The following is a 13,645-nucleotide window of genomic DNA, read 5'->3' as shown; positions in this document are numbered from 1 at the left end:
GATGAGCGGTTGGCAGCGGCATGAGAATTGTGGGTGAGGCAACAGATGCCTGGTCGAGAAAGGGGAGAGAGTCAAAGCTCGTTCTATCAGAGCCGGAGTCCCTGAGCGATGGATATTGCTGGACTAAAGAGCGGAGTACATGCACATAGACAATTACATGGTGTTTGACCTGGGGATCCAGGCGAGTTGTCACATTGGCTGTGCCTGATTTGTATGGAGGAGGATGCAAGGCACGGGAGCCGAGCCGATTCGACGACAGGTTCAAGGAGAGGGATTTTACGGCAGAAACAACCAGGGCATCGGTAAATATGGGAGAGAAGCTGGGAAATTGAATTGCATGCCCTCAAGCAAGCTTTCTCTGGAGCTGGGGTCAGGCATGGATGCCCGACGGGCCGAGTGCTATGTAGGACGAGATGGAGCTCTGTTGACGGGCGGGAGCTGGCTCAATGCGGAAGTCGAGCTGACCCTTTTGAAAGCATCAGATTTCTTACGTACTTGATTGTTGATGGAAGCCTGACTATACGAGGCATCGTATCGTATGTGTCTGTGTCTATCCAGGCTATGCTTCAAGTTGCGGGAATTATCAATTGGGTCGTAGGTACATAGTCTGTAGCTATAAAATCTAGGAGCGAAAATGTCGTGACGTCTACCGAGTACATCGACGGGGATCGACAGGGCAGGGTTTCGGTGTCTGTCGGTGAGAAGAGTCATGATTACGACCACACACTGACTGGTACGTACCTCTTCGCAGTGGCTGCATTTTTCTTGTGTGCCCTGTTTATTTCTTCTCCCGAATGGATGGACAAATGTGCGTGCGTGCATGCGCCACATCGGAGAAGAGAGGGACCAACGGGATGAGCTGCCGGGGGAGAAGAAGTGGAATTGGTTCGATTTTCTAGTCTGGTTCGATCACCGCCAGTTGAGGAGCATCGGGAGCAAGAGGTATAGTAAACATGGAGATTGTAGCTGAGAGTAGTCTATCTACCTGTCAAGGAATATGTCTTTGATCAATTCAATTTAATGAGCACTAGAGGTAGAGTTCAATTGTGTGTACTGCTTCTGATACAGCTGCGCCACCGAGTTCCTGGCGTTCCCAAACCTTAAAGTGGAGACTTGACGGGCGGCAGCTCCTTCCTTGTCTCTTGTGTGCCTGCCCCTCCAAACCCAACGTCACAGGTCAGAAATTTCTCCTCCACCTTTTTCTTTCAACCAACCAACCACTCAAACCCGCATAATTTCAGGCCCAGACTTTTGGACTTTGCCTCTGTTTGGAAAACCTGTCGACTTCTTTTTTGGGATTGGACCCCCCTTCCTTCTCTCACCTCCTCTTGATCGAGAATAAAAAGCCTCGTCCTCCTTTCGACTTTTTTACTCCTTCTATCTTACTCACTTGCTTGCCTCGTCTGCAAACATCAAAACACCAACCCACCATCACATCAACAACACCTCGCTTACAAGCCCCAACGCGCCCGCAAGAGCTCCCCCTCCAAGCTCTTCCTTCAAAACCCCATCGACTCGCCTTTGGTCTCTTCAAAGGCACCGATCCCACCACGGCTCCTCCGGCCGTGAGCTTCGTCAGTGACAAAGATTTCAGCCTCCGCAAGCCTTCCCACATCATCAACGTCATCCCTCCTCCTCCTGCTGCTGCCGGAATCGACGCCTAAGCTCCTCGACCTTTTCGTCTTGGACACAAACCCCCGACCCGAAAGAACTCCCCCGCCGTCCTTGGACGACCACCAGCTGCCGCATAGGAGGATTCCGGAGGTTCTTCCTCTCACCGAGGAAGAGTCGAGGAGGCCTCGCCAGATCACTGAGGGATCAGTCTGCTACCGCTCTCGACCGCCCTAACACCAGCTCAACCCCCCACGGTTAAGCTACACTACTTTCAATCCTCGAGGAACACAAACGTCTCTCGTGCGACCCAACCACTCAACACCCTCTCTTCAATCCCACCCCAGTCGCAGACTACTGTTTGGGATATGGTTATGGCAACGGCTGTCCTCGACACTTACAACCACAATGTCAATCACCCTCATATCGCATTAAAGAGACCCATCTACCAGGAACCTCTTGAGCAATATGGCGTGATTACCCCAAAGCAGCTTATTGGCGAGGCTCTCCACCAGCGTGTGGAGGCCATCGACCATGAGATGTGCGACCCTGGCGACGAAGACACCTTCTTCGTCGCGGACCTCGGCGAGGTCTACCGCCAGCACCTTCGCTGGAAGAAGAACCTGCCCCGTGTTCGCCCCTTCTATGGTGAGTCAAGGTTTTGTCAGGTATACAAACACTTCTAACTTGTGCAGCCGTCAAGTGCAACCCCGACACCCAGATCATCAAGCTCCTCGCCGAGCTCGGCACCGGCTTCGATTGCGCCTCCAAGGCCGAGATCGAGCAGGTCCTTTCCCTGGGACTTAGCCCTGACCGCATCATCTACGCCCAGCCTTGCAAGACCAACTCGTACGTCCGTTACGTCAAGACTGCTGGCGTCAAGCAGATGACCTTTGACAACTCCGATGAGCTCTACAAGATCGCTAAGCTCTACCCCGGAGCCGAGCTCTTCCTCCGCATCATGACCGACGATAGCGAGAGCATGTGCCGTTTCAGTATGAAGTTTGGTGCCGCCATGGAGACCGCTGAGGGCCTGCTGGCCCTTGCCAAGCACCTCGGTCTCAACGTTGTCGGTGTTAGCTTCCACGTCGGCTCCGGAGCCTCTGACCCTCTGGCCTTTTACAAGGCCGTTCGCGACGCCCACACCGTCTTCCAGCAGGCCCGCGAGTTTGGCTTCGACATGCGAACCCTCGATGTTGGAGGTGGCTTCTCCGGCGACACCTTTGAGACCATGGCCGAGGTCCTCCGTGAAGCCCTCGACGAGTTCTTCCCTCCCGGTTGCGGAGTCGACATCATGGCCGAGCCTGGCCGCTACTACGTCGCCACGGCTTTCACCATTGCCTGCAACATCATCGCTCGACGCACTGTCGAGGACCCCACACTCGACGGCAAGGGATACATGGTCTATGTCAACGACGGCGTCTACGGCAACTTTTCCAACATCGTCTTCGATCACCAGACCCCCGTCGCAAAGATCCTCCGCGCCTCTGGCAAGACCCTCTACGAGACCCCCTCTGCTCACCCAGTTCCCACAGGTGAGGGTGTCGAGTACTCCATCTGGGGCCCGACTTGCGACGGCATTGACCGCGTCACCGAGAGCATCCGCTTCGACCCCATCCTCGACGTCGGCGACTGGCTCTACTTTGAGGACATGGGCGCCTACACCAAGTGCTCTGCCACTCAGTTCAATGGCTTCTCCAACGCTCACGACGTCATCTACGTCTGCAGCGAGCCTGGTGCCAAGGCCCTTCTCGGCCTGTGATCTGTCTTCCGGCAGTAGAACGGAAATCTAGGTGTTTTGATTTGGGTACAGGCTCGAATTGCTCCCTAGACACATGTTTCATTCTTACTCCCGTTTGTCTCGGGAGAGCATTTTGTCGACGCTTTTTTTGTCCTTCACTCATGTGAAGCAGAGATACAGTGCAGAGTGGTTGCATCCCACCACAGCTAGAAATCAAGAACACTTCAGTTTATCAGATAGCATCTTGATATAATACACGTATCGATTGCCTATCGCCTCATTTTGTCTTGTCCAGCCGTGCAACGTCCTTGACGTTGAAACAAGCCGTACCATCTAATAAGGGGCAAGATCCTATCCGTATCGTATCTCACGCAAAGCAGTTCCTCGTCCCTGGGTCGTTCCGAAATCTTTTCACTAAACTCGTACATGTGCCCCCGTAACTCCAAAAATACCCTCATGCCGTGTTGAAGTAGCAAAGGCAAAATCCTCTTGCGCTCAACTCCCCGACTCCATACCCGCTCCAGTGGCTAAAATGCCACTCACATTACAAGATCGTAATCGTCCCGAAGATTCCTCAAGCCCTTAAACTCGATTCGAGTGAAAATCAAAGCCTCATCAACATTTCCTTCCAAGAGAGGCACAGAAATCAAGTCATCCTGCAGTCATCGAATCGCTCAGGAGCCGCGGAACAGGAACTGCATGTCCTGAGGGCTGAGAGAGTCCATCGCCTTGTCGTCAGCATTGACCGTCGAGTGAATCATGCTCGTCTTCTTTTCCTGGATCAGCACCATTCGGCTCTCGACCGAATCTTCTATGCACAGGCGCGTGATGGTACAAGGTCGAGTCTGTCCGATACGGTGGCATCGGTCGGCAGACTGCCACTCGGCGGCAGGGTTCCACCATCTGCAGAGGTCAGCAGGCTATTTGGACAGCAATCAGGTCGGGATACTTACGGATCGACAATAAAGACTCGCGAAGCCTCAGTGAGGTTCAGGGCCACTCCACCAGCCTTGAGAGAGACAAGGAAGCACTCGACATCCACATTGTTCATGAAGTGCTCAATGGATGCCTGGCGCTGAGCAGGCGTCATGCTTCCGTCTAGCATCACCGTAGTGATTCCAGCACGTCGAAGTCGCCACTCAATGAGCTGGAGCATCGTGGTGAATTGCGAGAAAATGATGGACTTGTGCGAGGCATTGTCAGAGCGGAGCTTGTGAAGCTCATGGACGAGAAGTTCAATCTTGGACGACGAAGTCCAGTTCTCCATCTTGATTCGGTTGATAATCGAGTTCTTCTTGACGAGAGCCTCGTCCTGCTCGATCTCGGGTTGCTCAAGGTCGATCGACAGCGAGATGTGGCAACGAGGGCAATCAGGCTCAGCAGTAGAGCGGACATAGCTACTGACGCAGGCTCTGCAAAAGTCATGCTTGCACCGACTACGCACCGTGTCTTCAGCTGGCTCATCGCAGATACAGCAGATCAGCACGTTCTGACCTCCTTCGGCATCCTTCTTCAGAATCAGGTCAGGGTGGTCGGCAACCTGTCGCATCTGCATAATGAGACCAAAGATGTTGGCGTAGTTGTTGAGGAGAACACCCTGGGCGACGTAGGTGTCAAACTTGCGTTGACCGTTGGTCATGATGCTGTTGGCAAAGTCATTCTCCTCCTCTCCAAAGAACTGTCGGTCGACATAGATCTCCTTGACAGGGAGCTCCATCGAGTTGGTGTGGTCCTTCTTGAGACGACGGAGCATAATGCGGTCAGTCATCAGGCGAAGCTTGCTGAAAGCTTCTCGACCAGGTCCAATGTTGCCGTACTTTTGAATGGGGTTCAGCAGCTCTTGGTTGAAGACAGATACGTGCTGCATTCCAGCGTGCTTACACTGAGAGCAGCAACTATCCGAATCCATGGACCATTCGAGAGTCGAGCAAGGGCATTGCTTGCAAAGGTAGGATGCAAAGGGACGGATGTTGAGGAATCGAACCAGAGAGAAGAGTTCTCCGATTCGGTTCTGAAGGGGTGTACCAGACAGGCACCAGCGATACGTCGTCTTCAAGGCGAAGCATGCTTTGGCCGTCATTGTAGTTCGCGTCTTGATGCAGTGTGCCTCATCCAAGATGATGCGATGAAAGTTGATCCTGTGAATCACACTGTCCTCCTTGTGTATTTCATGCTTGCGCTTGAACCCCTTCACCTGTTTGCGATACATGGATTCGAGACTGTTGTACGACATCATGATAACATCGTATGCCTTGAGATCCTTGACAGTCATTTTCTTAGACTTTTGGTTTGTGCCGTGAAAGACAAACGTCTTCAGTGTGCCGTCTGTGTACGACTTGATCTCCTGCTGCCATTGCATCAAAGCAACGGGAGGGACGAGGACCAGAGTAGGTTGCTTGGCGGGATAATCCGACATGATCAGGGAGACGGCCTGGATCGTCTTGCCTAGACCCATCTCATCACCAAGTAAACCTCCCTTCCACTCCCTCTTTTCCATTTCCATCATCCAGGCGAGACCTTCAAGTTGGAATGGCTTGAGCTGGCGTGAGATGGTTTGTGGCTGAGGTGCCTTTCCAGCCTTGAGGACAGGCATGTTCTCCAGCTCTTGCCACATCGTCTTGATCTCTGGATGGTGGGTTTCCAGACGATCTCGCTCCTTCTTAAGACGTCGGCTACTTCCCGTGGCTCTGTAAGCACGACGCGATCTGGAGATGGATTGAAGTGCCGCCGCATTCATGGCATTGATGTCGTTAGGATCCTCGTCAGTATCACTAATACTAAAGCCACTAACAGAATCCGTCGCGTCGAACTCGCTGTCGACTATGATGGGGTTGGCCGGAGCTGCCTGGGCAGGCTGTGGGGCCGAAGTCGAGGCAGGGGCCGGGGCCGGGGCCGTGGCTGGAGCCAGTCTTCGGGGAGGGGCACGGGCTTGACGGCGTCGTGAGACCGGGACGAAATCATCTTCGCTAGAGAGGTCTGCAGCCTCGTCTCTGTCACTAGCATCGTCGAGATCCGCGAAGGACGCATCGCCATCCGATTTCAAGCCCAGAGCATACTCATCGTCTGAGCCAAGGCCAGCAGCTGCTGCAATCTCCGCATCCATGTTGATATCGGATTCGCCTTCGTCAGAGTCAGGGATGACTTTGCTCTTCTTTGATGGACGGTTGCTCTTGGGAGCGGAGTTGGTGGAGCTTCTGCCACGCTTGGCTGGTGCCTTATGGGGAGCTGATGAGGCAACTAGGCTAACAGGCTCAACGGTTCGTGTGCTCCGACGCGGGAGAGACGAAGTGGTGTACTGGGCCATATCTTCCTGCTGAAGACGACGAGCGAGCTGAGCGTCTCTGGAGTTGTCTGGGAAATCCTCATCATCGGAGTCTAGGATGATTCGATTGTCCTTAGTGCCTGACTTCATCGAGTAAATGCTGTTTCGCGATGCTCGCTCGCGGTCTTGACCAGAAATTCGAGAAGGACCAGGGACAACAACTTGAAGACGGTTCGAGATGGACTTGAAAGAATCCGTGGCAGTAGGAGTAGGGCCTTTGCTTGTGGCAGGGGTGGAGTAGCCGCTCTCAGAAGTGCCATCTTGAGGCGTCGGGGCTGACGAGGTAGATTCAATCTCGATAAAAGCCTTGCTTGGGCGACCACGTCTCTTCTTAGGAGGGGCGACATCCAAGGCAGAAGATTCGGCAGTCGATGATGCAATCTCGATTAGCGGTGCGCTCTTCCTTGGTCGGCCTCTGGGGCGTGGAACCGACGGGGCTTCTGCCTGAAGCTCTGCGCCTTGAACTGGAGTTGAGGCGGATGAGGCAGCCTGACTTCTAGTCGCAGCGCGAGTGATCCGGACTGATGCAGTAGATGCTTCTCGAGAGGCTAAATATTGTTAATAACTGCAAAACATACAGAGGAATAGAGCAGAAGCTTACTGTTTGCCATATCGGAGGCAGCGGGCGTACCCCGAGTGGATGGGCGACCTCGAGGCATCTTGCCGGCGAGGTTGATTCAGCTGGTCAAGAGGTCGATGCGATGTGCAGGCTGGCGAACCAGCAGGGTTCCTTCTCAGAGTGCCACCGGCCAGCGTCAAGATGGCCAGCGAAGACGCTGAGAGAAGGGAAAAGAGGGAGAATCTTGACAAAAGCTGCAGAGAGTGTTTCCCTTCAGTGAACAAAGGAGTTGAAGGTTAGGTGTTGCTGACGGAAGAGTGGTGGATGAATCCCTGTCTGTTCGCACTAATGCTGGTCGGAGATGCAGCAGGGAAGAGTGCGCAAAGGACAAACGATGACGGGAGTGGGAGATGGGAAGAGAAAGCAAACACCACCCAACAAACGAAATTCACCCGCTCATGCGTGAATAGGAAGATGCCCCTTTTCACTGCAGCCGTGATGGTCAAACGATGGTGCAAGGAAAATAAAGAGCGAGAGCTGGTCGGAGGAGTTGCCACTGGCCCAGCTCCTTTTTCTGGGGGCGCACCTTCCAACTGCCAATTCACGATCTCACAGTGTCGAGAGAATTGATAACGCGAAGTCACGTGCGCGGGGAGCTGCATTTTAATTGCAGCTGGTGCCCCTCCGCCGCCTTGATCCAGGCCATTCATCGTCGCTCAGGTCACCTGACACCGTGCCAATTCCGTGAAGACGTACTCGCGCCTGTGCAAGAGGAACGCCACTCGTCTAGGCAGCTTTGTCTCCTGCGCCAACTCTAATCAAGGCCCGATTTTCCCATCCCCTTTGACATCGGCCTTTGATATCGACAGCTGGATTTTTGTCGCCAGAGACTGAGGGTTATTTTCGTCCCAGAGTCGACATTTTCTTTGCCGGACGACCGTCGCCTTTATCATGTAAGCTCACCCCTGGTCCCTCTGGAATCGAAACATTGCGACGTACTAATGCCATTCGCAGGGCGCGGCCCAGGCAGACCCAGGCCAACAATCAAAATGGCCAAACTGCTCCAGCTGGTCAGGCTGCACAGAATGGTCAAGCTGGTCAGAATGGCCAAAATGGCCAAAATGGACAGGCTAGTCAATTCGGACAGATCGGCCAGACTCAACCAACTGCCCAGGCTCGGCCTACCAGAGCGAATCGTGCCGTATACGGGCCGTGAGTCTCCAGCGGCACCGTTTATCCAAGTATATCTGCTAACACTTCAACAGCCAATCTGCGCTGACTGATTTTCTTGCCGTGAGTTCGTAGCGATGGCCGTCTACCTGACATGCTAACCCGCCTTAGTCGCACAACATTTCTGCAAATCAGATTCGTGCAGATGCTGATGCTCGTCGACGTCAAGCAGCGGCCAGCAACAACCCGCAGAATGGAGATGAGGATGAAGATGGTGAATCTTCATCGGCCCCTCTCTCTGCTAGCACTCGGCGACGCTCAGGTCGGAACACCACCGTTGAATCTACGAAGCGGAAGAGGGAGGAAGAAAAGAAGATCCAAAAGATCAAGGAAAGCAAAGCCTTCAAGAGACGCAAGAAAAGAGTCGATGCTTCCGATGACGATGAACTCGCTCGGGCCATCTTCGAACAGACATCGGCTCCTCTTCCCGGCCAGATGGAAAACTGCGAGATCTGCGAGAAGCGCTTTACTGTCACCCCTTACTCGGTTGCCGGCCCTAACGGCGGCCTCTTGTGTGCCCCTTGTGGCAGAGAGGTGGCCAAAGAACGCCAAGATCAACCTAAGAAGAAGCCGAAGAAGCAGACAGGCGCCAGCGGTGTTGGAAGACGCCGTGCAATCCAGAGCCGAATTCTCGACGGCGATTTCGGCACCAAAAGTTTGGCGACGCTCTGTGTTCAGACCTTGGCCAAGAATGTCGACCTCGCAGACAGTCTTGGAGACCTTCCCGACCACTTGATCGACAAGATTGCGCGAATGTTTTCCAAGAGACGTCTGCTCAAACCAGAGACTCTCCCTCTCTTTGTTCAGCCCAACACGGAGAGCGTGCACATTTACGATGGCGCAAGGCTCGGTGAGCAAGAGTACATTGGCATCTTTCAGGTCGCCCAGCAACTGCGACACCTCAAGATTCGATGCGGCATCCAGTTCAAGGACGAGGTTATGGACTACCTCTTGTCTCGCGATATCGCCCTCGAGTCTTTTTACCTCCACGGAGCAAACCTCTTGAGCGAAGACAAGTGGCACGAGTTCCTTCGCGCCAAGGGTGAAACGCTGAGAGCCCTGCAAGTCTACTATACCGACAAACATTTTGGTGACGACACCATGGTCGTGCTGAAGGAGAGCTGTCCCAACCTAAAGCGTCTCAAGGTTGAGAACAACCAAAAGTTTACCGATGTTGGCGTCAAGGCCATTGGAGAGATATCCACACTTGAACATGTCGGCCTTCAGCTGCAGAACAAGACACATACGTCGGCATACAACGAACTCGTCTCAAAGATTGGCGCGAACCTTCGTACCCTGTCGCTCAAAGTGGTTCCTGGAGTCGATGATGGTTTGCTACGGGCCATCCACCAACACTGCCGATCGCTCACCAAGCTTCGCATCACAGACAGTGAGGAAATGACAGACTTCGGCTTCGTGGACCTGTTCACTGACTGGGCCAACCCGCCTCTGCACTACGTGGATTTTCAGAAGTGCCGACAGCTTGATGCGAGCCAGCCGCGAGAGAACCCAGACAAGATTGGGCTGTGCAGTGACGGGTTTAAAGCCCTGATGGCGCATTCTGGACAGAAGCTCCAGTATCTCAACGTGCATGCCTGTCGTCACATCACACGCGAGGCCTTTGAAGAGGTATTCCACCCGGATGCCAATTACCCAGAGCTGAAGGAGCTTGAAATCAGCTTCTGCGAAGAGGTGACGGACTTCATCTTGGGGTCCATTTTCCGTGCGTGCCCTAGCATTCGGGAGGTGAATGTGTTTGGATGCATGAAGGTGAAGAGCGTCAGAGTGCCTCGAGGAGTCATTCTGGTTGGTGTCCCCAACGCGCAGGGTATGATTGTTGAGGGCGAACATTGATAGCATGAACCGACATGAAGGATATTTTTTTGGTGTTGTGGCGTTTCCGGTAGAGCGGATGTTATCAGCACATCCGGGTAGCGATTCCAGGATGGTCTTGGGCATTTGTCAAATATGATGCCTGTTGTTTTTGTTTTTGTATGATGTATGTATGTATGTATGAAAAATGGACTTGGCCTTAGACTCGGATGTTATCATGTAGACGTATTGTTAGTCAGGCATATGATGCAGGATCGAGGCGGTCATAAGTATTCATCATTGTATTATTTTGCATCATTCCTCCATGTCTTTATGAGATCATGCAAGGGTAGGTTCTTTACAAGGCCTAGATCTTATGGCTGTCCACGTACTCCTTGTCCATGGCGACATAGTCGTTGAGCTTCTGCTCCAACTCCTCATCCGTCATGCCCTCCTGGCGCTTGGGGATCTCGTCACGCCTGGCCTTGTCCCCTCTCTTCCACGAGATACCGCCCGCTGTGCAGGCATCGGTGTTCTGGAAGTAGCGCAGATGAGCGATGATATCCAGGCCTAGTGTACCGCCGTTGCAGGCGAGATTGGCGGCGCCTTCACAGACCTTGATGTCGTTGACGGAGTAGTCGATCTTGGTGGATGCACCGCCGGCCAGCCAGTACTCGGGCGATGTGTGTCTGTAGCCAAAGACGATGGGAGGCAGACGGGGCACGGGATCACGGCCATGAGTGACACGGAACTCGCCGCCGGCCTGGGCCGTGATGAATGCTGAGAGTTCAGCGTTGCCTACACGGGGAGCACCAAAGGTGAAGATGTCAACTGCGGTTCCCTTGGACCTCAGGTCAGCGGCACCCAGAGTTGCGACAGCACCGCCGAGAGAGTGGCCCGTGGAGATGACCTTGTAGGACGGGTTCATGGCGCGGGCCTTGGCAACGGCGTCCCTCGCGCGCTGGGCAATCTCATCCCAGGCATTGCGGAAGCCCGTGTGGACTCCGCAGTCGCGGACGTAGGAGCAGCTGGACTGGCCAAAGTCGACGTTGGTGAGCCAGTTGCGGATGTTGCTGCTGCCGCGAATCGAGAGGACAATCTCCTTACGGACATTGTCAGTGGAGACGTAGCCTCCGATGCCAGTGCCCGTGCCGCTGCTACGTGTCAGTTGAAGGGTTCCGTGAGGGGAAAGGGGAGCTTACACGAAGGATGCTACGATTATGGCGTTGTTGGCCTCGATGCCTTTGCAGCCGTTGTCGTTGCAGGTTATTTTTTGACCAGAGGCCGTCTCAGAGTTGCAATACGCTGCGGCACCGTGCTGGATGTAAAACTTGAAGTTTTCATAGTCAAGTTGAGAGGCGGTGATAGCTGTAGAGTTTACTTGTTAGGGCGAGGTCTGTCTTAGGGGAGTGTTGGTGGTTACCTCTCTTCTCCAAGGCGTCAGTGTACTCCTGGACGGAGGCTATAGGACTCGCCGCAGTGAGCGTTACGACCGAGAGGAGAGGAAGCAGGCGCATTTTCGCTGACGGGGGATTTGGAGGTGAAGAAGCAGTCTACGAGGCCAGTATACACGGCTAGAACAAGGAGTTCGGCTCAAGGGGTTGAAGGGAACTGTCTTCAACCGGCGCAGGGCGAAGGAGGGAGTAGATGATGACGAGATGCTTCTCAACTCATGCACTTCATGATGAACCGGGACGCCACGGCAACTTATATACTCGTCCACAGACTGTAGACCATCGTCTTCATACCGCTCATCAACACCGAGCAACCCACTCAGGAAGCTAAGGCATACTTTTTTCAGCTCTAACCGCCGTCAAGAGGACAACTCGTCGTCTTTCCTCCCCGCATTCTTGGCTCTTTCACCCTGGTAGGCAAGGGTTGAGGGCTTTTTTTTCTCTCTCCTGTGAATGTTTTCCCGTCCGCGGACGGCGGTGGGTGGATAGCTTCTCGATCCGCGGGCACACACCCCTACCGGACGAGCTTCCCAGACGGGTAATGATGATGGCGATGAGCCACGTGAGGCCCTCAGGGGTGGGCAGCCTTGCGGAGAGATCAACCGGGGTGGGAACAAGGGTCGTCACATCTTTGTTGAGGGGAGGAATCAGAATCCAGGGCTTCCTCTTGTCCCCCTGTGGAGTGACGAGTTGAAAGAGTGTTCAGGTCTGGTGAATGAGTGGTTGAAACAGAGTCAAATTGGCCCCTTCATGTCACTGTGACAAGGCGGACCAGGGGGGGTTGAATAGCCGCCCAGGGAGAGTCTTGTAGCCAACCATGTTTCGCACAAGCTCATCTTAACGTGACGCAACTGCCGAGCGGGACAGAGAAAGGCAGACAGAGGCGACGGCACGTACGGAGTGCATCCCCTCTTTTTCTTCGGTAGGCCGTTTCCCCGAAGTAGAATTGTCCGGAGCTATTCGGATTGAGGTGGTTTGGCCGGCATGAACTTGCGGACAAGGTTGTATTTTGCGGGGAAGTTGTCGAAGTGTTGTTCTGGTTTCCTTGGTTTTTTTCCTTGGGACTTTTTGTAGAAACTAATCTTTTAGTCGCAAGGCTAACGTGGTATTCAACCGTTGAAACTAGACAGCATTGGATGATTCTCTCTCTTGTTCCGTCCGAGATGGTTATACCGATGGCTCTATCAACACCACCTTACGTCCATCAGCCTTTATCTCACCTACCTATTACATCTCTCAATCGTACCATCTCTAACCCACCATCTTACTTCTCATGCAAGACGGGCCGACGCATCACATAAGCCAAAATACTATTATTGTGCTGAACTCAAGTGTGTGTGTGCCTGATGATCTGCGAGAAGAGGAACCTGCATGCGCCACATTTGCCAACGAGCCGAGGGACAAGACGAGTTTTCCTTAGTCTTTTACACATTTGACTGAAGCCTGTGATGAGGGGTTGACTGCAGTCGTGATGGTGTTGACAAGGTGGCCATTGTCTCTCCGAGACTTCTACTTTGAGAGTCTCCCCCGAAGAAACAACATGCATTCAGCTGGATTAAGTTTGCCCTGCTTATCCCATTTTCCCCCTCTTTTGTTGTTCGGCCACTCAGAAACTACCCGGTATCGGGCGAATTAGGCGTCATGTATGTCTTGTACAACCCACGCTCAGACAATTGTGAGCGGGATGCTCGGCCTTTCCGCCTTGCTGATAGAGTTTTTTCGACACCTGATTATGCAGCTCGGGTTGAAGCCCCGGGCTGAAAAGACGGACCATATGAGAGGTTTCTTTTGGTTTATCGTGTTGATTTGTACAGACATGGCATCACACGAGGGGGAGTTTTCGCTAGTGGACAACTTGTCCCCAGCCTCGCCCTCTCTATTCCCTTTCGTAATCGTACATCACATGTTTCTGCCAA

General features: G+C 53.4%; 4 protein-coding genes across 4 annotated transcripts; 2 read left to right on the top strand and 2 right to left on the bottom strand.

Annotated features, from left to right (window-relative positions):
- Positions 1-1,979: 1,979 nt before the first annotated feature.
- MRS44_012205 (uncharacterized protein) lies at positions 1,980-3,373 on the top strand (the record flags this gene model as incomplete). The annotated part of the gene is made up of 2 exons (XM_046269556.2): positions 1,980-2,259; positions 2,307-3,373. 2 exons carry the CDS (start codon positions 1,980-1,982, stop codon positions 3,371-3,373), a joined length of 1,347 nt encoding a protein of 448 aa, XP_046133341.1.
- Positions 3,374-4,026: 653 nt separating this feature from the next.
- Positions 4,027-7,333, bottom strand: MRS44_012204 (uncharacterized protein; the record flags this gene model as incomplete). Its single annotated transcript, XM_046276206.2, has 3 exons — positions 4,027-4,255; positions 4,306-7,222; positions 7,276-7,333. 3 exons carry the CDS (start codon positions 7,331-7,333, stop codon positions 4,027-4,029), a joined length of 3,204 nt encoding a protein of 1,067 aa, XP_046133342.2.
- Positions 7,334-7,434: 101 nt separating this feature from the next.
- MRS44_012203 (uncharacterized protein) lies at positions 7,435-10,317 on the top strand (the record flags this gene model as incomplete). Its single annotated transcript, XM_065618717.1, has 4 exons — positions 7,435-7,528; positions 8,103-8,445; positions 8,499-8,526; positions 8,575-10,317. The coding sequence occupies 4 exons, from the start codon at positions 7,435-7,437 to the stop codon at positions 10,315-10,317; spliced, it is 2,208 nt and encodes a 735-aa protein (XP_065474789.1).
- A 325-nt stretch (positions 10,318-10,642) lies between these two features.
- Positions 10,643-11,792, bottom strand: MRS44_012202 (uncharacterized protein; the record flags this gene model as incomplete). The annotated part of the gene is made up of 3 exons (XM_046270935.2): positions 10,643-11,429; positions 11,478-11,643; positions 11,699-11,792. 3 exons carry the CDS (start codon positions 11,790-11,792, stop codon positions 10,643-10,645), a joined length of 1,047 nt encoding a protein of 348 aa, XP_046133344.2.
- Positions 11,793-13,645: the final 1,853 nt, after the last annotated feature.

The sequence above is a fragment of the Fusarium solani genome, assembly GCF_023522795.1.
Source record: "Fusarium solani strain SB1 chromosome Unknown bctg00000008, whole genome shotgun sequence".
Taxonomy (NCBI): Eukaryota; Fungi; Ascomycota; class Sordariomycetes; order Hypocreales; family Nectriaceae; genus Fusarium; species Fusarium solani.
The sequence above is the reverse complement of the archived record's forward strand: the minus strand, read 5'-3'. Positions and strand labels throughout refer to the sequence as shown.